This window comes from Ambystoma mexicanum, chromosome 10 (genome assembly GCF_040938575.1).
Source record: "Ambystoma mexicanum isolate Mex_15411 chromosome 10, UKY_AmexF1_1, whole genome shotgun sequence".
NCBI lineage: Eukaryota > Metazoa > Chordata > Amphibia > Caudata > Ambystomatidae > Ambystoma > Ambystoma mexicanum.
Genome location: NC_090932.1, coordinates 174273490 through 174294762, shown reverse-complemented (window position 1 = coordinate 174294762; position 21273 = coordinate 174273490). Strand labels below are relative to the sequence as shown.

The window sequence follows — 21273 nt, the reverse complement described above, 5'->3', positions numbered from 1 at the left end:
GGGTAGTTACCAGGTCAGAGGAGGCAAAAATCAGATCAAGAGTGTTACCTGAGCAATGACTAAGACCAGCAACAAGCTGACAGACCAAAATCAGCCAGCGTGGTCACAAAGCGCATGGCTTGGATATCGGAAGGGTCATTAGTGTGAAAGTTAAAATCACCAAGAACGATGAGAGAGTTATGCTGAAGCCTCAGCTCAGATAAGATTTCAAGGAAGCCAGGATTAAAAGCTGCATCGCGTGGGGTGGGAGGAGTGCTAAACCAACAGGAAGTGGAGGGTGCAGGTGGAGGAAATGGCTGCACCCAAAAGGCCAGCTTCCAAAAACAGCACATGAGAGAATGGTAAGATGGAACACTTAAAAGCAGAGTTAAAAGTCAGAGCAATTCTGCTGCCATGGCAGCCAGAAAGACGGTTAAGTCTGAGTGAGAACAGCATAGTTGTGGGTGCGGGAGGGGGGGGTGGGGGTAATGCTTGGGTAATAACCAGGTCTGAGGAGTGCTTAAGCCAGATCTCTGTAAAAAAGGCAAAATCAGGCAGTGTCCTCTGAAGCAGTTCAAGACAGTTGGCGGCATGTGCCACGAGAGCGTGCATTGAATTGAAGCGCACACAGACCCGCCGGGAAGGCAGGGAGTGGGGGCTTAAGGCGAAGACTCTGATACCAATTAGAAGAAGGGAGGTATCCGTAGGTGAAAGGAACGGCAACTCAGCATGCCAGTACACATAAGCCTTGGGCAGAGAAGGGAAAGCCCAGTGGGTGGCTGAGGAACGGATGGGTGCAGATGGACAGGACTTAAGCAGGACTTTGGCGGAGATGAGGTGCTGGGCCTGGGCCTGACCGCTGCGTGCTTCCAATGTGGGGCCAATAAAAACTCATGTTTTGGCCGGAGCCAAACCGCAGCAAGTCCCAATGAAATGCGAGGGCAGACATGCCGGGTGCTTGCAGGGAACAAAGAAAAGACAGACAATCCCCAATGTTGTCGCAAGTAAATCCAGGTAGCCTCAGACCGCCATAGCGGTTACAAGGAACCTAAATAAAATGTTCAATAAACAAGAGAAGGAGTTAAAATAAACAGACAGTAAGCTGCGTGCATAAAGTAAAAATGAAAAAAAGGTATTGCACCAGTAATAGGTTCAGGGAGTACCTGTAAAAGCAAATGAGCATAAATGCAATACAATAAGAGTAAAAGGGAGCAGGATAAAAACAGGTGTGCAGGGAGCGAAGGCAACCTATAGCACTGTCAAAGCATGGAAGGTCTGCATGATCTGGCAAGGTTTGATCCAGATAACTCAACAAGGGCTGACGTATTCATGTTTAGGAAGTATTTGTGTTTTGGTGAATTAATTTTGAACGCACAATAAAATATATTTTCACAACTTAACCTATACGTATTGTGCGTGTATCACAATCATTCCAAGGTGGGTTATTGCACACACTCTTTACATTCTACCAAGTATTTGAATATCTTTTTGAAAAATTTGATTAAATCCAGCTCTGCATGTTGCATGAAAACAAAAACATTTCTCTGACAAATCATTGTATAAAATTAGTTCTGATGGGAACACCCTTGTTGAGTTACTTAGTCTCTTCAGATCCCATCAGTGTGGAGACTTTCTCCCTTTAGTATTACCAAAGTTTGATCCAGAAGCAGCCATGCTTAAAGTGACACACCGACTTCTCGAGGCTAGAACAGGATTGTAATTAATGTTCTTTTCTCTTTAGTTGCTGAATGGATTAAAGCTGTCTTTTGATACCACGTTTGTTCCAAACACAGGGTGAGTCTTCCTGCTTAATGGCAACATTCTATAACTAGTCTTGTAATTAGTACAGTGATTGAGTGAGAAATATACTGGGCTTTAGCTCTAGTATAAGATTTTAGTGTGAGATGCTGGCTACCCAGTGGTAGGGGCAGGGGCAGTTTTCTGATGGTAGACTGTTTCAACCCTTTTGTCATCCCTCCCTAAATTTTGTATGCTGTGCAATGCTTGTATGGTTTATAGTCCGCTACTCTAGAAATCAATCCCGTTTAGGGGGGCGTGCAGGGCCGGTAGCGGCCCACCAGCTCAAGCTTACGATTGGTCCTCGCTGAGGGCTCAGGTCCGTTACCTGCCCTGTGTGCCTGTGTGCCACCCTAAACTGGGAGATTTGCTATTCACACTTTGGGTTCCTCCAGGGTGTGAATCTATTTTTATTTATTTTTTATTTATTTTTTTAACATGGAAGTCGGGCTCTGTGCGTATTGCGCGAGTTCAATCTCCTATTTAAAAAAACAAGATGGCAGCTGCCATAGTATATAGAAAAGGGACTTGGTCCCTTTTCTATTCCTATGGTTGCGGTTGCCGCGGGCGGGAGGAGTACCGTTACCGGGGCACAAAGCTCCGGTCCAGCAGGTAAGTGGGGAGCGAGCGAGTGATGGGGGGTGGGGAAAGGGAGCGGGATGTCTACGAAGTGTGGAAGGGTAGGTGAGGGAGAGGGGAGGAAACAGGGAGAGGCTCTGTGTTGCTCCCCACAATCAAGATGGCTCCACCCAGAAAGGGCCTCGGGTGGCTGGAAAATGCGGGTGTAAACTCTGTGTTCTCACCAGCTTTTCCAGCCACCTGATTGGCTGAGCGCCCTTCCCCAGGTAATGTAGTAATCATCACCGCTCAGGGGGTGTGTAGTGCTGGTAACGGGCTGATTGCGATTCTCATCACCCCTACTTCCAGAACCTTCACTCCTCCTCCAGGGGAGTGTCCAAGAACCCCCCAGCAAGAACTGCGGTAGGAGTATGGAGGTAGGGAAAAACATATACCTGTCACTCCATCAGTAAAGAATGTAGGCAACAACACCTTGCAGTGGGGGCTAATCTCATTCATCAGCACAGGAGAGATTTACTAATGTCACATTGTATTTTGATGGGCTACTGCTCATGCCTTGCAATAACCCTGTGTGTGTATTAAAGACATGCACCAAATATAACATATCAGTACACAATGCATATAGATGCCCCACACATCATGCTCATATTCAAAATGCTTCTGAAATGATTCCCAGTATGAAACCCTCAATGAATGATCTTACTCTCTCCTGTATAGTATAAATATTTTAATTGTGAGAAACAAATATAGAAACATTGCTTCTATTATCGTCACTAAACGCAACGCACTTAATATACAAAAGGTTATTAATGAGTAAGCATGAGAAGCAGCTATCATTGTCACTGCCTCATGATCAGTCATTTCAGAAGCACAATAGACACTTCAAAAGTAATTGTGTACCTCCTTAGATCTCACTATGCAACCTGATAGAATCACCTGCCCTCTTAATACCTCTGTCTCCTCTTTCCCAGTGTGATATTCAGAAATGGGTGAAACAGGTGCTCATACTCAGTACTATCTTCAGAAGGTGAGGAGATGAACTATGTAGGGGGTATGCCCGGAAGCCGGTAGTCTGCACAATTCGAAATGTCCACAAATATTATTTTTTTTAATTCTCTCTCTCTCTCTCTTCTCTCCCCCTCATCAAGATGAGATGCCTCCTTATTGCGTTATGGTTATTCGCTAAATGACCTCTAACCTACGTGCATCCGTTCTCTTCCATATTTGAAATATTGTAGCTCTTTAAAGGATTGTTATTAACTAGAATATTGTTTTTTTTACCATAATTAACTGAGGCACCTAACGCACTTCCCAGACTGTCTGGAGTGCGTCCCAGAAACATTGTTTTGTTTTCAGTGTTCCATAACAAAGACATCATTGGCGCACAGCCCAGAAAACCTACCTGAATGTAATTCTCTGTTCTAGTTGTGAATTCTTTCACATTGCCTGCCTGAATATAATTCAAATGCATTTCAAACAATGCTTGCGTTTGAGCGTAATTCCAAATCGTATTTCTTAGACATCAAACTCTAAAAATGGCTAAAATTGAAAATGCATGTAGGGCTTGCCAGCCTGAGCCTAGGCAGCTGTCAAGAAGTGATCTCCAGGGTGAACTATACCTCCTTCCCCCAAGCACCAGTCAGCACTCCCTAACCAGTTATTGGGGTACAGGTGGGACTGGAACTGCAGAGCTGCTTCCCAGCAGCTTAAGGGAAAAGAGGACAAAGTTAACCCCAACAACTGAACAGTGAGGAGCTAGGAGGAAAACCTACCTAGTGTGGACACCAGCAACGGGTCAAAGGAAGGAGATGGTATCCAAGGGTATGAGGAAGCAAACCCTCCTGGGGAGGGAGTGGTTGATGATCGCAGTTCCTTGATGCAAGTAATCTCTCGATTGATGTGGAAAAGGACAAAAGTTCAGACTTTTTCAAAGTCAAAATTCCATGAGGCACAGGTCCAATGATGGCGTTCCAGAAGTAAAATCCAAGAGAAGAACCACGTCCACAATGTCCAAGGCATCCAGGTGAAAGTTCAAAGCGCCAAAACACAGGGTGATCCAAGCCAATCCAGAAATAACAGAAGCCAAGGTGAAAAAAGCCAAAAAACTGAAATAGTCACAAATCCAAAATTTCCAGAAATCCAGGGGAAATACAGAAGGCATTCCAGCAGAACGAGGCCAAGGGTCACAACACAGTAAGCAGAGTAAAGGTCCACCAGGAGGGGGAGAAAAGCAGAATGCCACTCAAAGGAGCGTTGAGCAGCATTAAGGAGAAATCTGCTGAGTCTTTTATGCAGTCCTTCCTGGTTGAGGAATCGCGTGACTGGTATGGGTCGCGTGAGCGGAGAAACGACGTTCTCGCGATCGAGCGTACAGTAGACTCCATGGCAACCTCCAAGCGTGCTGCGGAGGACACTGTGCAGGAGAGTGGAGGGAGCGCCCACGACAGCGGGATGATGGTGTGGGATCCTTGTGGTGTCCCGGCAGACCCTGCGGGTGATGTGAGGAAAGATGCAGCAACCCCGGATCCGAAAAGGTGAGGCGTGGTGAGGAGAGGCGCAACTCTGGATCTGAAGCTGCGTTGAATACATGACAGTTGGTCCGAGCGACACGAGCATGGCTGATTGCTATTTGAATCCCTGGCTTTGTCCGGGATGCGAATAGTTTATTTAAACATTTATTTTATAGGAGATGGACTCTGCGGGTATTGCCGAGCCCAATCTCCCATAACAAAATAAGATGGCGGACAACATAGGAAAAGGGACTTAGTCCCTTTTCTAATTCCAAGGTGCCCGCGTGTGAGAGGAGCGCCGGGACCTGATCACAAAGCTCTGGTCCAGAAGCTAAGTTTGAGGGGATTGGCTCCTCCGACGTATTCCACATCTATGATAGGTAATCACCACAGCTGTGCTGCTTCGGAAAATATTTTGGCGTCTGCATCCTGCGTCGATGACGTCAATACGCTGTCCTCGATGGCCTCCGTCGAGCCGACGTCACCGGATGTTATAAGTAGGACGCACGACGCCCGTATCCTCAGTTCCGTTTTTTCCGCGAACGTCTTTGCTTCGGAGATCTCGCCGCGCCTCCGTTCTTCTGAGTACTTCTATCGGTTCTTCGAACTTGTTTGTTTGTGAAGATATCATGTCTTCGTCTTCTACCCTGCGGCCGGGTTTTAAGAAGTGTCGGGACTGCGGTTCCAAGATGTCGCTGACAGACCCGCAAGACACCTGCCTCTGGTGCCTCGGTGAGGACCACGCCACGGATGATTGTGATGATTGCCAGTCTTTGACATCGAAGGCCTTGCGGGAGCGGAAGAAGAAGCTTTGTGTCGGTAGGGTGTCCAAGCCCCGAAAGTCGAAATCCACTGGGCTTTCGACCGACTATTCCAGAGGCGACTCTCCGCGTCGTCTGCGTAAGTCCAGGGGGTCTCGGTCCCGGAATGGGTCCCTCCATTCCTCTGCCTCTTTGAGGCACTCGCGGAAGCGACGTCATCGGTCGCCTTCCCCGTCCTCGTCTGAGCACTCCGCCTGTCGGCGGGTTGCTTGTCCCAACAAGCATTCTTCTCCTGCGGAATGGGATGCATTTCGTACGGATATGATGGCGATTTTCCAATCGCAGGGCTCTGTTCCATCCGTGCCTTCAAAAGAAGCCGGCAGGGAACGTGCTAGGGCCACCGCCCGCACGCCTTCAGGCTCGGGTGGTCGGCGCGATCATCGGGAGCCTTCGAGGTCCCGATTGGACAAGGTGTATCGCTCCAGCCATGCGCGCTCCAGATCCTGGTTCTCGACGCCCTCGAGACCGTTGGAGCCTGTAAGGTCTTCGAAGAAGACGTCAACGCCTTCGGCGCCATGTCCGTCGAGGGACTCTCTTGAGGCTCCACATCCGAGGAAGTCATCGGCGCCGAGGCCGTTGAAGGACACGCTCTGGGCACCGCCCTCGAGGCCTATGTCAAGGCCATCTGCGCCGCGCTCGACGTCGATGCCGATTCTGTTGACACCCTCTACGCCTTTTGTGGAGGCTTTACCGGAGGTACCCCGTGCGTCGGTGGAAACTCTGAGGAAGGCCCTGAAGAAGACAGTAAGGCATGTATTTGAGACTTTTTCTGTGCCCTCTTCCAGGGATTTGTTCCAGCCTCTGGATTATATTTCTGAGGTGGAGGAAGGGTCTGAGGAAGGTTTGGTAACTGATGAGGTTCCTGACGAAATGTTATCTGGTCATAGCCAGTTGGAAGACCGGTGTCAGTCTTTGCACGCCAGTGGTCTTGATACCTCCCCAGAGGTTGAGTTTGGTAGGCCTGAGCCTGGTACGCATGCAGACTCTTCGTACAGGTGCCTCATGTCGAGGGTGACAGAGTACTTGGGGTGGTCTGCGCCACCAGTAGATTTTCTGCAGGATGACCTGACAGATATCTTGGACCAAGGTCCACCAACTGACCCGGTACTGCCAGCCATTCCATATGGCCTTGCAAAGAAGGGTGGCGGCGGCTTGGACTGCTCTGGAGAGTCTTCCGGCAGTGGGTAAGTCATTGCCAAAAAAGTACCGCCCAGCCAGTGCAAACCCCGGCTACTTGTCCATGCACCCTACTCCAGAGAGTTTGGTGGTGCAGGCGGCTACGGCCCCAGCAAAACAGGCGTTGTACCCTACCATCCCTCCTGATAGGAACGACAAACGTTTTGACGGCTGGGCAAAGAAAGTCTTTTCTTCAGGGGGTATGTATGGCTTTGAAAGCAGCCAACTCGGAGTGTGCCTTAGCACGTTTCACTCACACTCTGTGGAATTGTGTTTCGTTAGCGGTTGAACATATTCCCGAAGGGGAGGAATGGGATGGCTTTCTTGCCCTTGTACTGGATGGGAAGGATGCCATGTGTGAATCCGTTCAATCGGGTCTGGACGTGGCAGACTGTGTCAGCCGGTCCATGGCGGTAAGCACCGTGATGCGCAGATTTGCATGGTTGCGAAAGTCGGGGTTTGCTCCTGATGTACAAGCCCGACTTCTCAACATGCCCTTTGATGGTGAACATCTTTTTGGCAGCAAGGCTGACGAGAGCCTTGAGAGGTTGCAGACCTCTAAGGCTGCAGCGAAGTCGTTGAACACTGCAGTCCGCCAACCTCTGCCTTTTCGTCCTAGGGGACAGCAATGGAGGGGAGGTTCCTTTCGATACTATTCTACCTTTGATAGATTGAGCGGAGCTGCAAGTCAAAGGGGCCAATGTAGGATTACCAGAGGTGGAAAACAGGGTACTCGAGGTACCAAGGCCGCTCAAGCAGTTGCCTCTTTGCCCTCAGGCACTGCCACAGCCGCTTCAGCTCAGTCATGAGGCCATGTCCCATGGTTCGCTGGTTGGGGGAAGGCTGGCGCAGCACCTTGTAGAATGGCATGCCATTACTTCAGATGTGTGGGTTCTGGAGATCATAGCCCACGGCTACTGTCTTCCTCTCCGGCAGAGGCCTCAAGACAATCTACCAGGGAATCTCTCTTTGAAGAGTCTGGATCCGCTTCTTGCGCAGGAAATACAATCCCTGCTGGAGAAAGGCGCCATAGAACAGGTGCCTGTAGCGGAGAGGAACAAGGGATGGTGTTCCCCATATTTTTTGATCCCGAAGAAAGAGGGGGGATTGAGACCCATCATGTACTTGCAGGGTTTGTACAAGCTCCTCAGGAAGGACAAGTTCAGGATGGTAATGCTCTCTCAAGTCCTCCAGGCCATTCAACTTCAGGACTGGTTGGTGCCTCTAGACCTCAAGGACGCTTACTTTCATGTGCCGATTCATCTCAAGCACAAGAATTACCTGATGTTCGCGGTTGGCGACTCGCACTTTCAATTTCGGGTCCTGCCGTTCGGATTCACTTCTGCCCCGAGGGTCTTCACCAAGCTCATGGTGGTGGTGGTAGCGTATCTCAGGAAAGGGGGATTCATGTCTACCCCTACCTGGACAATTGGTTGATCAGGGTGCACTCTCCCGAGCAAGTCCTGGATCATCTGTCAGTCACCTGCCACTCCCTTCACAGGCTGGGCTTCTCTCTCAACCTAAAGAAGTCCCACTTGACACCTATCCAGCGGCTCCAGTACATCTGATCAGTGCTTGACGCGCCCCTGGAGCTGTGTTTCCCTCCCCAGGTGAGGGCTCATCACATTCTGCGGATGGTGCACAAGTTTCAACATGCCCAGTGTCTCCCGGCGTTCGGGTTCTTGAGGTTGCTCGGCCTGATGGCATCCTGCATTCTTCTGGTGCCAGAGGCCGGGTTGCGGATGAGATCTCTGCAATGGGCTTTCAAGGTCCAGTGGTCGCAGCCCTCCGGCAGGATGTCGGACCCCGTTCAGGTGCCGCCCTCGGTCACCCAGGATCTTCTGTGGTGGGCCGTTGAAGGTAATCTGATGAAAGGGGGCTCCATTGTGGCTACCCTGGCCGGAGGTAACGATCGTGACGGACGCGTCCCTCACGGGATGGATAGCTCATGCCAACGAGTTGGCAGTCAGTGGTCGTTGGTCTCCGTCGGAGTCCAGACTCCATATCAATCTGTTGGAGCTGAGGGCCATCAGGCTAGCCCTGAAGGCTTTTCTGCCGTCCGTGCGGGGAAAGAATGTCCGGATTCGGACGGACAACACAGTGGCCATGCACTACCTCAACAAAAAGGGGGGGCAGGGTCTCTTCCTTTGTGCAGAGAGGCGATGCAGCTCTGGTTCTGGGCCATCCAGCAGGAAGGACATTTCGATCTCGGCAGTTCATCTGGCCGGAGATGAAAACGTGACAACGCATGCTCTGAGCAGGCACACCACGGTCTCTCACGAGTGGGAGCTGGCTCAGGAGATTCTCCTCGGGATCTTCGCCCTTTGGGGGACCCCACAAGTGGATCTCTTTGCCACTAGTGCCAACCTGAAGTGCAGAAGATTCTGCTCCCGGGAATTTCCTCCAAGAGGAGCCTTGGGGGACGCGTTCCTAGTGGAGTGGCCCTTACCACTGCTGTGCGCATTTCCTCCAGTCCCCGTCATTCTGCAAGTGCTGCAGAGGTTAGGGAGGTTTGGTTCCCGGATGATAAGTAAACGAGGTTGGCAAACAAGGACAGCGAGGCTCAGCGCAAAGACCTGAATTATAAAGAGTGGTGTGAGGAGCGCTGCGGGTGAGTGTGGGTGTGGGGACTTGCCAAGTCCACCACCAATGAGACAGAACCAAGTTGATTTTACAGACACACTGCGCGCATACACAAAATAAATTACAGTTGGTATGTGTTTATTTCCCAAAAAGGTAGCCTGACACGTGTTTCGAGCACTTGCTCTTCTACTGAGGCTACAGATTAATGTACATGCAAAATAGGCCAGTACATAGAATTACAGAGTAATGTATTATGCATGAAAACGACCCAAACAACAAAGCAAAGAGAGAGTGGCAAGTCACCATACAATTGCACATCAGGCATATGAGAACAAAAGCAATCATATTAAACAAAGTAGCAATCAAAAACATAAAAAGGTAATTTGATTGCCAAATAAATTGTGCCAGTGCATATGGGGCCAAAAAGGCACAAACCTGCATACCTTAAGATGCAGTTGCAAGGTCAATTGAAAGCGTAATCGCGTGAAACTGCAGATGCGGCGGTGAGTGGAGATACACACGGAACAGCGAGCCAGGTCACGGACAGGAAGGGAGAGAAGCACACAGAACAACATAATTAGTGATTGAGCGGCGGTGCGCGTCTGGCCACAGATTGGATGTACGCGTAGCCACTCTGTCAGGTTAGGGGTCTACGCGAAGTAGCTGGTCTTACCAGCGTCTCGGCTGTAACAGTGAACAGGGGCCAGGCGTGCGCGGCTCCTGCGAGTAATTAAATACATAGCCCGACTGCCGATTAACGGCGCGGGTGGCGAAAAAAGAACGCCATCTTGAGTGAGGACTGGTTACTGAGCTGTAATGCTTGGTGATGCTAGGGTCAGATGCCCAAGTGTAAGGATCAACTAAAAAACACTGAATGTGGCGAACTCTTAATAAATCAGTATGCTGGAGTAATGATAATTACAATTAGTGAGAATGAATTACGAAAGGAAAAGGAAATTAAGGGAGGAGACCAATTTGAAACGAAGAGAGGGAGGGAGTGAAAAGGAAGGACTGACCTGGAGTGGAGAAACCAGGTTTCTACACATGTCATCAGAGAATGGGGAAGATTGTGGGAATAGAAATTAGTATTAAGAATAGCCAATGTTAGGGGTTAGATTAAAAAATCACCTATGGCGGTGGGTGGGGGTGAGTTATGCCCCATACGTCTGCCTCAGGGGTTCCCGCCTCGGTTAGGCTGGTAACGAAAATGGATAAATATATATAGAATAAGTACTAAATGGATGGCCACCGATGAGTCAAGGTTGTCCGTCTAACGAAAAGGTTACAATATGAGAGCAATTGCTCATAAAAATACAGATAATTCATGGTTTTATTGAGACCTTGTGTGACAGTGCGGTATTGACAAATGAGGCGAGCCTCTAATTGTCTCAATTTAAGGACCAGGTTACCCCCATGTTGTGGCAGGGTCACTTTCGCCATCCCAGTGAATTTAACTTGTGCCTTATTGTCCATTTGATGGGCTTGTTGCCAGTGTACCGACAATGGGTACTTTGAGTCAACCTGGGAGATGGATGCGAGATGTTCCCTCATCCTAATTTTTAATGGTCGAATGGTACTGCCAATATAGCACTGTTCACAAACACAAATAATACAATATACACAAAATTTAGTGTTAAAATTAAAGAAAGATTGGATTCTATGAGTGCCCAATTGGCCAAATTCAATTGTGCTGGTTTCGTATGCATAAGCACACATAGAGCATCCCCCACACTTGCGGAAACCTTTGTTATCTGGTTGGTGTAACCAAGTAGTTGTATGTTGTGGGTTCGACATAAAGGAGGGCGAGAGGATGCCCTTGAGATCATTGGCCCTAGTGTAGATGAAGTTGGGCGAGTCATCTACCCAGGAGCCGATGTCTTTGTCAAGGCGAAGGATATGCCAATGTTTATTAATGATTTTATTCAGACTAGAGCTACCTGCATTATATCTTGTAATGAATTTCAGTTTGTTACTATGCATACTTTGAGAGCGTACTTTAGGAGTAAGCAAATCCTCTCTCTTCATGGATTTAACCTCACGTTGTGCTTTGTCTAGGAGGCTGCTGCTGTAGCCTCTAGCCAGGAACCGGTTGCGAATTAACGCACATTCCCTGTTAAAATCGTTGTTTAGAGAGCAGTTGCGTCTGGCACGTACGAATTCCCCTTTAGGGATATTTTGTGAAACCGATTTCTTATGGCAGCTGCTGGCATGCAGTACTGCATTAACTGAGGTGGATTTGCGATGGGTCTTTGTAACAAATTTGTTGTCAGAAATGCTGATCGAAAGATCCAAAAAATCAATACTAGTAAAGCTAGAAGTATGGGTAAATTTAATACCCCATGTGTTGGAATTTAAGTATGACACGAAATCATTAAGAGAATCACAAGAGCCTGTCCAAATCAGAAACACGTCATCTATGCATCTTTTCCATGTAAACATATGGTAAGAACAAATCATTAGTAAAGACAAACATTTGCTCATAGTGATGCATAAATATATTAGCGAGGGCTGGGGCATAGCTGGCTCCCATTGCTATGCCTATCAGTTGTCTGTAGTAAGTATTATTGAACAGAAACACATTGTTAGAGAGTGCACATAATAAAAGTTCTTTAACCAATTATATATGCTCAAAAAAGGAGGCCGAATGTTCTCGAAAAATTTAATCAACACTGGCGATTGCCCTCTGATGGTTAATAGAAGTGTATAGTGCCTTCACATCAAGTGTCACTAATAGCATGTTTGGTAATACAGAAAGTGAATCTAAGATGTGTAAAATATGCATAGTGTCTCGAATAAAACTTGGAATGGAGGTTACCAGAGGTGCAAGACATTAATTGATGTAGATGGAGATTGGCTTAAAAATGCCACCACCCCCCTTCCTGTCCGCGACCTGGCTCGCTGTTCCGTGTGTATCTCCACTCACCGCCGCATCTGCAGTTTCACGCGATTACGCTTTCAATTGACCTTGCACCTGCATCTTAAGGTATGCAGGCTTGTGCCTTTTCACTTCTATCAAATCTGTGTAATTATACAATTCACCATTAACATGGTGTATGTTATGCTATTTTTACAGTGGAGCCCACGATCCTTCTATTTTTTGTTGCTTACCACACACATTGGTAAGTTAAACTTTGCTTGTTTTCTCCAATTGCCATGTCCTCAACTGAGCTATTATTTTTCACATGCTCTTTTTCCCTTCCAATTTCTTGTCTTGTTTAGTGTTATTAATAAAGACTTCCCACTACTCAGGTAAATTGCTTCAACCTTTCGGAAATATATTAACTAACTGGAGCCAACCCAGATGAAACATGCTAACGTATATTTTTGGTTCCCGGATAATCCTCATTGCTCCGGCATGGGCCCGGAGAACGTGGTACCCAGACCTTCTCGACATGTCCATCTGCCCTCCATGCCGTCTTCCCTACCGAGACGATCTGCTCCCACTGGAGGGGGTGGTCAGGTTCTCCATCCAGAGGTCAAGTCCCTCAACCTTCATGCTTGGCTTCTGAATGGTTGAGGTATAAGTATTGGGACCTCCCTGAAGACGTGATGGAGGTGTTGCTTTCGGCCAGGAGGCCTGCAACAAACGCCCTGTATCGTTGTCGTTGGAGAAAGTTCTTCGACTGGTGCAGAGTTAAGAATGTGAATCCTTTTTCATGTGCCATTCCTGTGGTCTTTTTTGCTTTCATTAGCCCTCAAGGGGGCCTGCAAGTGGGTACCATTAAAGGTTATCTGGCGGTGCTGTCCATATTTAAGCGCTCGTCTGAGGAGTGTTCTTATTTTAAAATTCCTTTGATTTCTCACTTTCTGAAAGGGCTCACTAATGTGTTCCCACCGTCACCTTTCCAGATGCCCGGTTGGGATTTGAACCTAGTTCTAAAATTCCTAATGGGAGCTCCGTTTGAGCCTTTACATTCTTGTCCTTTGAGACTGTTGACCTTGAAAACTGTATTTTTAGTTGCGGTCACTTCCGCTCGCAGAGTGAGTGAGTTGCAGGCACTTTCTGTTAAGTCACCCTACACGGTGTTCCATAAGAACAGGGTTGTCCTTTTTCGTCCTTCTTTTCTTCCGAAAGTTTTGTCGGAATTTAATTTAAGCCAGAAGGTTATTCTTCCGGCGTTCTATCCTCCTCCGCATCCTGGTAAGGAAGAGGAGAGGCTCCATAGGTTGGATCCTAGGAGAGCTTTAAGTTTCTACATTTCACGCATGTCCCGGGTCAGAGTGGACGATCAGCTCTTTATAGGATACGCTGGGAGGCGTTTGGGACAAGCTGTTACTAAACAGACTTTGTCTAGATGGATTATCTTGACAATTTCTGAATGTTGCCGCTTGGCGGGTAAGGACCCTCTGGTACGCTTACAGGCCCATTATACTAGGGGTGTGGCTGCCTCTACTGCCCTGCAGAGGGGTGTTCCCATTCGTAACATTTGTGAAGCAGCCACATGGGCCTCTGTCCATACCTTTGTCAAACACTACTCCTTGGATTCTATCCATGGGCAAGATCTGGCCTTTGGCAAGGCGGTCCTCTATTCTGCAATTTAATTGGGCATTCTAAAATTCTAAATTCTTTCCCACCTCCTTAAGTTGGTACTGCTTTGGCAGTCTGTCATAGATGTGGAATACATTGTCGGAACATCCCATCGAAAGAACGTTACCAGGTAAGAAAGTAACTTGTTCTAGGGAGGGCGGGGAAAAAGTGCAGGATGTCTTCAGGGGTGGTGGAGCGAACTGTTATGAGCTTCTTTAGAGCCCTTTTCCTCTCGCTCTCAAAGTATTGATACATAGCATATTAAATATTGATAGGATAATTGCATTATGACGACAACATAAATTGAAAGAAAACGAAAACACATTTTCAGTTAATCGGCACAGTATATTGATTTCATAATTGTTTCATATCACAAACCATATTTTTTAAATTCAACATATTGAAATGGGATAGTAATGCCTAATATATTTGATACAGTACTGCTAGTCTATTTCATTCAAACCCAGGGAAGGGCGCTCAGCCAATCAGGCGGCTGAAAATATGGGCTAGAACATCTTGATTGTGACTGGGCAAGAGGGGGTATATCCATGTTGCCTCCCTACCCCTCACCCTCCCCTCAGTCATCCTTCACCCTTTCCCACCTCGCTCCCCACTTACCTGCTGGACCAGAGCTTTTTCCTCTGAATCCGGTGCCCCTCCCGCCAATGGCTGCTACCGTAGAAATAAAAATGGTACTACGTCCACTTTCTATTTACTATAGCCGTGGCCATTTGTTTTTTTTTTGTGGGAGATCGGGCTTGCTGTAATGCATCGACCTTGGAAGATTTGGAACCGATGGAAGTACACCTAACATGGATGCTGGAAACTTCATGTAGCGGTCTATGCATTATCCAAGATGGCCGTCAGCACGTATTTACGCACAACGCACCAGTGCTCGGATGCGTTGTGTCTTAGTACTTTCGTACCTTACCAGCGCTGTGTTGCTGAATATTTTGCTACCTGTTATCGCTTCCTGCTGCTTTACCTCTCTCTTCATTCACTATCTTACACAGAGGTAAAAGTACTATTTTTGGGTAGCTTTTTTTCTCTTACGATTTCATCCCTGTTAATCGCACTTTGAGGTTGTTCTCAACTCCTCAGTCCCTGTACTTTTCCTTTCTTTTATTACCTTGTTTAACTTTCTTCCGGACTACCGTTTCTTTTCTACTCACTCCATTTGTTTCGCCTAGAGATTCTTCTCTCTTGTTAAAGGCTTTCTAGGCTACTATTCATCAGTTCGTTGTATCGCTGCCTTGGCGTTATTCTACCTTCCGACCAGTTCCCTGTGCTTCTATTGTGCCTCAGTACCTTCGGCACTATCGGCTACTCGATCATCTACACCGAAGAAGGAACTGGACTCGCTTCTACTCTTCTATCCAACCTGAAGAAGACCAAACACACAGGGTATTTTCAGCCTACGGCTTTTTCCTTGGAACAGCGGGTTGGCTCCTGGGAGGCACCTGGGATTTGGTTCCTTTTCGGTCACGGTGGCCTCTGGGGAGTCACGCCCGTACTTGCATCAAAGAAGGAGTAAAGAAATGAGAAAGACACGAAAGAAAGAGAAGACGGAACTCCGAGAAGAATTCGACAGAGATTCAGGTGAGGAGGAGGAGGAGTAGGAAAAGGGAACCAGGGTTGCGAGTTTTGACAGTATACAACGCCAAAAGACAAAGAAAATGGCTACTCCAGAACAGGTTCAAGAAATGTGTAACGCCATTCAAGCATTACAAGTCGATATGCAGAATTTACAGGCTGAAAATCAAGCTCTTCGTCGGCAAGTAGCAACTCGAGATGAAGGAAGAGGTGACCTACCACCGATGCCCCTGTCCATTAACAAATATGATGGTGACCCTAAGGGAATGAAGGAATTTCTCGATGCTTGTACCGTGTATTTCTCTTTCAGAAGGAGGAATTTTGAGTCTGGTAGATCACGTGTTGGATTCCTGATAGCTAACCTAATGGGTAGCGCATTAAAATGGGCAACACCTCTAGTTACCTCTGATGATCCTTCGGTAAATGATTAAGACTTATTTGTTCGCAATTTCAAGACTAGGTTCGTAAGACCTGAGGTTCAGTATTCCACATATGAGGCCCTTATGGATGTAAAGCAAGGGAACCAAGACGTACAGACATATATTTCTCACTTCCAAAGCTTGGCAAGCTTAGCAGGATGGACAGACACTGCACAACAGACTATATTTCGAAGAGGGTTGCACGAGGATATAAAGGATGAGTTGGCACGAGTCGAAAGACCCGAGACATTCTCTGATCTGGTTTCCTTGGTACTCTGGATAGATTTCAGCTTGCATGAGAGACGCCAAGAGAAACGGAAGGGTCGAGGTCTCCAATGGAACACCCAAGCTGGTGCAAAACTTAAGGATCGTGTTTCTACAGAGGAACCAATGCAGATTGGTGCAACCAGAGGACCCCTGTCTTCTAATGAGAGAAGACGAAGGAGAGAACACAATTTGTGCATGTATTGTGGGTCTTCAGACCATCAGTTGAAGGATTGTACAGTGATTCCATCTCGGCGTTTGGGAAACGTGCAACCCAGAGTCTATGCAAGGGAGACTACGGTGAAGGTAGCACAAACCCTTGCAACACCACTAACACAGGAGAAGACAACCGACTGATGATATTTCAAGTATCATTGAACTCTACTAATGGAATCTCGATTCCGATATTAGCCATGTTAGACTGCGGTGCTGCAGGCAACTTTATAGACTCCTCATGGGCACAAGACAAGGCTATTTCGCTCAGGCAGAAGAGGAAGCCCATTCCTGTGGAAGGTGTTGATGGACGTCCCTTGTCGTCAGGACCTGTTACTATCGGAACATGACCATTACAGATAACCATGAAGAATCATACCGAAGAGATAATCTTTGACACTATCAGGGCTGCTCATTTTCCAGTCATACTTGGCATTTCTTGGTTGAGACTTCACAACCCTTCTATTGACTGGAGTGCTAATCGACTGAGTTTTAACTCAGACTTCTGTGGAAGGAATTGCATCAAGGAGCAACGGGTTGAAGTCTCTGCATGCCCTATCAATCAGTCTACAGTTTCTATTTCTGCCATTCCCGTACAATATCAAGAATACAAAGAGGTTTTTGAAGATGATGTTCCCAAACGCCTCCCACCTCACCGACCTGAAGATTGCCGGATAGACTTAAAGGAAGAAGTCTCACTACCTTTCGGTAGGATGTATCCGTTGTCCCAGCAGGAAAGGACGGTCTTGAAAGAATATCTCGAATCCAATCTTCAGAACGGGCTGATTCGGAAGTCAAGATCCTCTGGAGGTGCATCACTTTTCTTTGTAGCAAAGAAGGGGAATGAAAGAATTACGCCCATGTATAGACTATCGAGAACTAAACAGAATTACTGTCCGGGATCGTTATCCCATGCCCTTGATAAGGGACATTCTTGAAGCTGTTAAGGACTCCAAGATCTTCACTAAGATCGATCTAAGCGGGCCCTACCACCAACTCAGGATCCATGCAGGCAATGAATGGAAGACCGCTTTCCGAACACCGTTGGGGTTGTTCGAGTATTGCGTGATGCCGTTTGTATTAGTCAACGCCCCATCAGTGTTCCAGCGGTTCATGGACCACATTTTCGCTGATATGCTAGGAACTTCCGTAGTAGTGTACTTAGATGATATTTTGATCTACTCTTCCACTCTAACTGAACATCGGAATCTTGTTAAGGAAGTACTTCAGAGACTTGAGGACAGTCGTCTGTACGCTAAGGTCGAGAAGTGTATATTTGAGGCTACCGAACTACCTTACCTCGGCTTCATCTTATCCTCTAATGGAATACAGATGATATGATATGATCGTTTATTTATATAGCGCCTATACACAATGTGTTTCAAAGCGCTTCAAGGCAAGGGAGGGAACAAGGGAAAATACAACCACATTCTTACAGGCCATGAACAGTAAGGATGTGAAATTAACTATCGTACTCGGCCTGACGACATTTCAGATAGTGCAAGAGCTGAGACATAGATAAGGAAGGGGGGGGGAGAGTGGGAAGGAAATGGAAACAGACAGGCGACTACCGTACTAGGCCTGACAACATTTCTGGTAAAGCCGGAGATAAACAAAAGGTGAGGGGTGCAGAAAGGGAGGGGAGGAACAAAACAAGCGACTATCATACTAGGCCTGACGACATTTCAGATAGTGCTGGAGGGATGGTGGGGAGGAAAAAAAACAGTAATGGGAGGGTGGAGGAAACAGACGAGGTTGCTATCATATTAGGTCCAGGGACAATTCTGATAGAGTAAGTGCATAGAAGAAAGTAAGGGGAGGAGATAGGAAAAGGGAGAAGGGAAGGGAGGAGAGAAAAGAGAGTAAGCAGTCAAAAAGAGTGGAGAAGCAACAGTGGAGAGCGAATACAATTGCAGAAGTCAGTAGTAACACATAATGTTGCAAGCCGGTAAAGGCCATTCTCAGGTGGCCTGAACCATCTTCTCCTAAGGATATTCAAAGATTTCTTGGCCTGGCTAATTTCTACCGTCATTTCATTCCTCACTTCTCGGAGATGGTACTTCCTCTGACATTGCTTCTCAAGAAGGGAAGTGTTTTCGAATGGAATCCTTCCGCACAATCAGCCTTTTCGGACCTCAAGAGACTATTTACCACAGCCCGGTACTTATTCAATCGGATCAGTCAAAACCCTTTATCGTGGAAGCCGATGCTTCAGGCGGAGCCCTCGGAGCTGTGTTGTTACAAGGAGATAATGAAGGAGTGGAACATCCTATTGCCTGCTACTCACGAACTCTTACAGTCAGTGAACGAAACTATTCTGTTCTTGAGCGAGAACTTTTAGCGATGAGAAGAGCTTGCGAAGAGTGGAGACATTTATTACAAGGGGCCACACATCAATTTCTGATTCGCACTGACCACAGGAATCTGCGAGTTCTCCAGCAGATGGAATGCCGCAATTCCTGTCATGCCCGATGGGCATACTATTTCTCCAACTTTGATTTCCAGGTAACTTATATACCAGGCTCACAAAATGGAGTAGCTGACGCCCTTTCTAGAAGCTGGACGAAAGATCAAGGTATGGAGGTCAAACCTACTGAGAAGGAAAGGATATTGCCTACCACAAGATTTATAGCAGTGATCAACTGCTTTCTTCAGAAGGTTTGGAAGGAATACAGGACATGGACTAGACAGAAACTAATGTCTAAAGGTCTTCGAGAGAGATGGATTATGGTTCCACAATTCGTCTCTTTCTCCCTCTTCACAACTTCAAGCCAAGGCGCTACATTTTTGTCATGATCTCCTATTAGCTGGTCATAGAGGACAAAAGGCCACCTTCAAACTATTGGACAGAAGTTTTTGGTGGCCTTCGATGAGAGCTGATGTTAACTCGTACGTTAACTCCTGTTCGGTATGTGCTAGTGCAAAGGTTTCTAGACAGAGACCTTTAGGACTTCTCCAGCAAGCTGATTTACCTTCTCGACCCTGGGAGAATCTATCTATGGACTTTATCGTAGATCTACCTCCTTCCCAAATGAAGACAGCTATTATGGTTACGGTTGATTCCTTTTCCAAACAGGCTCATTTTTCCTCTTTAACAGGAGTGCCTTCCGCTTCTGAGACAGCCTCTGTGTTCCTACGAGACATAATAAGACTGCACGGGTTTCCTTGAGTGATCATCTCGGACAGAGGAGTACAATTCACCTCTAAATTCTGGTCCATTCTGTGTAAGGAACTAGGTATCCAAAGAGCATTATCATCAGGATACCACCCTCAGTCCAATGGACAAACGGAGAGACTAAATGCCACACTGGAAGAGTATCTGTGGTGCTTCTGTAACAAGGAACAAGACAATTGGGCATCATTGTTACCCATGGCGGAGTTCACGAATAACAACACGGTACATACAGCTATTGGAATGAGTCCTTTTCAGTCTACCTATGGTTATCATCCGCATTTTCTACCCCCATTACAGCCGGAAGGACCAAGGCTCCGGCTGTACACGAGGCAGTGTTCAAAATTCAACAGACCCATCAATTGGCTTTACAGACTCTAGAGAAGAGCAGAAGGAACTACAAGAGATTAGCCTATGCTAAGAGAAGACCCAATCCTCAATGGGGTCCTGGTTCAATGGTATGGCTATCCACCGGGTACTTACCTCGCTGGACACATATGGGCAAATTTTCTCATCTCAGGTCAGAGAGAACCTGGGAGCCAAAAACCCATATAAGTGCTCCAAGACTTGTTCAGAAGTTTCACAGGTTGTTCCCGAGTAAACCAGGTGGTGTCCGACATCGAAGGGGGCATACTGTAATGCATCGACCTTGGAATATTTGGAACCGATGGAAGTACACCTAACATGGATGCTGGAAACTTCGTGTAGCGGTCTATGCATTATCCAAGATGGCCGTCAGCACGTATTTACGCACAACGCACCAGTGCTCCGATGCGTTGTATCTTAGTACTTTCGTACCTTACCAGCGCTGTGTTGCTGAATATTTTGCTACCTGTTATCGCTCTCCTGCTGCTTTACCTCTCTCTTCATTCACTATCTTACACAGAGGTAAACGTACTATTTTTGGGTAGCTTTTTACTCTTACGGTTTCATCCCTGTTAATCGCACTTTGAGGTTGTTCTTAACTCCTCAGTCCCTGTACTTTTCCTTTCTTTTATTACCTTGTTTAACTTTCTTCCTGACTACCGTTTCTTTTCTACTCACTCCATTTCTTTCGCCTGGAGATTCTTCTCTCTTGTTAAAGGCTTTCTAATCTACTATTCATCGGTTTGTTGTATCGCTGCCTTGGCGTTCTTCTACCTTCCGACCAGTTCCCTGTGCTTCTATTGTGCCTCAGTACCTTCGGCTACATCGAAGAAGGAACTGGACTCGCTTCTACTCTTCTATCCAACCTGAAGAAGACCAAACACACAGGGTTTTTTCAGCCAAGGGTTTTTTCTCTGGTACAGCGGGTTGGCTCCTGGGAGGTTCCTGGGATTTGGTTCCTATTCGTTCACGGTGGCCTCCGGGGAGTCACGCCCATACTTGCATCAAAGACACGAAAGAAAGAGAAGACGGAACTCCGAGAAGACTTTGACAGAGGTTCAGGTGAGGAGGAGTAGGAAGAGGGAACCAGGGTTGCAAATTTTGACACTTGCACAATAAAAAATACACTTTCACACCTGGATGAACCCAGGGGTGCGACCTGAGCCCTCACTTCGCCTCAGTCTATTTAGGGCTGGACTGGTGGGCCGTTACCGGCCCTGGTAGCCCCCCTAAGTGGGGGTGATTGCTCCATTCTATTTGTCAGTGTATTAAT

At 47.1% G+C, this 21273-nt stretch overlaps 1 protein-coding gene across 2 annotated transcripts in view; it reads left to right on the top strand.

Annotated features, from left to right (window-relative positions):
• Positions 1 to 21273, top strand: part of VDAC3 (voltage dependent anion channel 3) — a 593996-nt gene that overhangs the window by 395169 nt on the left and 177554 nt on the right. For both annotated transcript variants that reach the window (XM_069617658.1, XM_069617659.1), the window contains exon 5: positions 1721 to 1773. In XM_069617658.1, coding sequence (XP_069473759.1) covers positions 1721 to 1773 — 53 coding nt within the window. The remainder of the gene's footprint in view (positions 1 to 1720; positions 1774 to 21273) is intronic.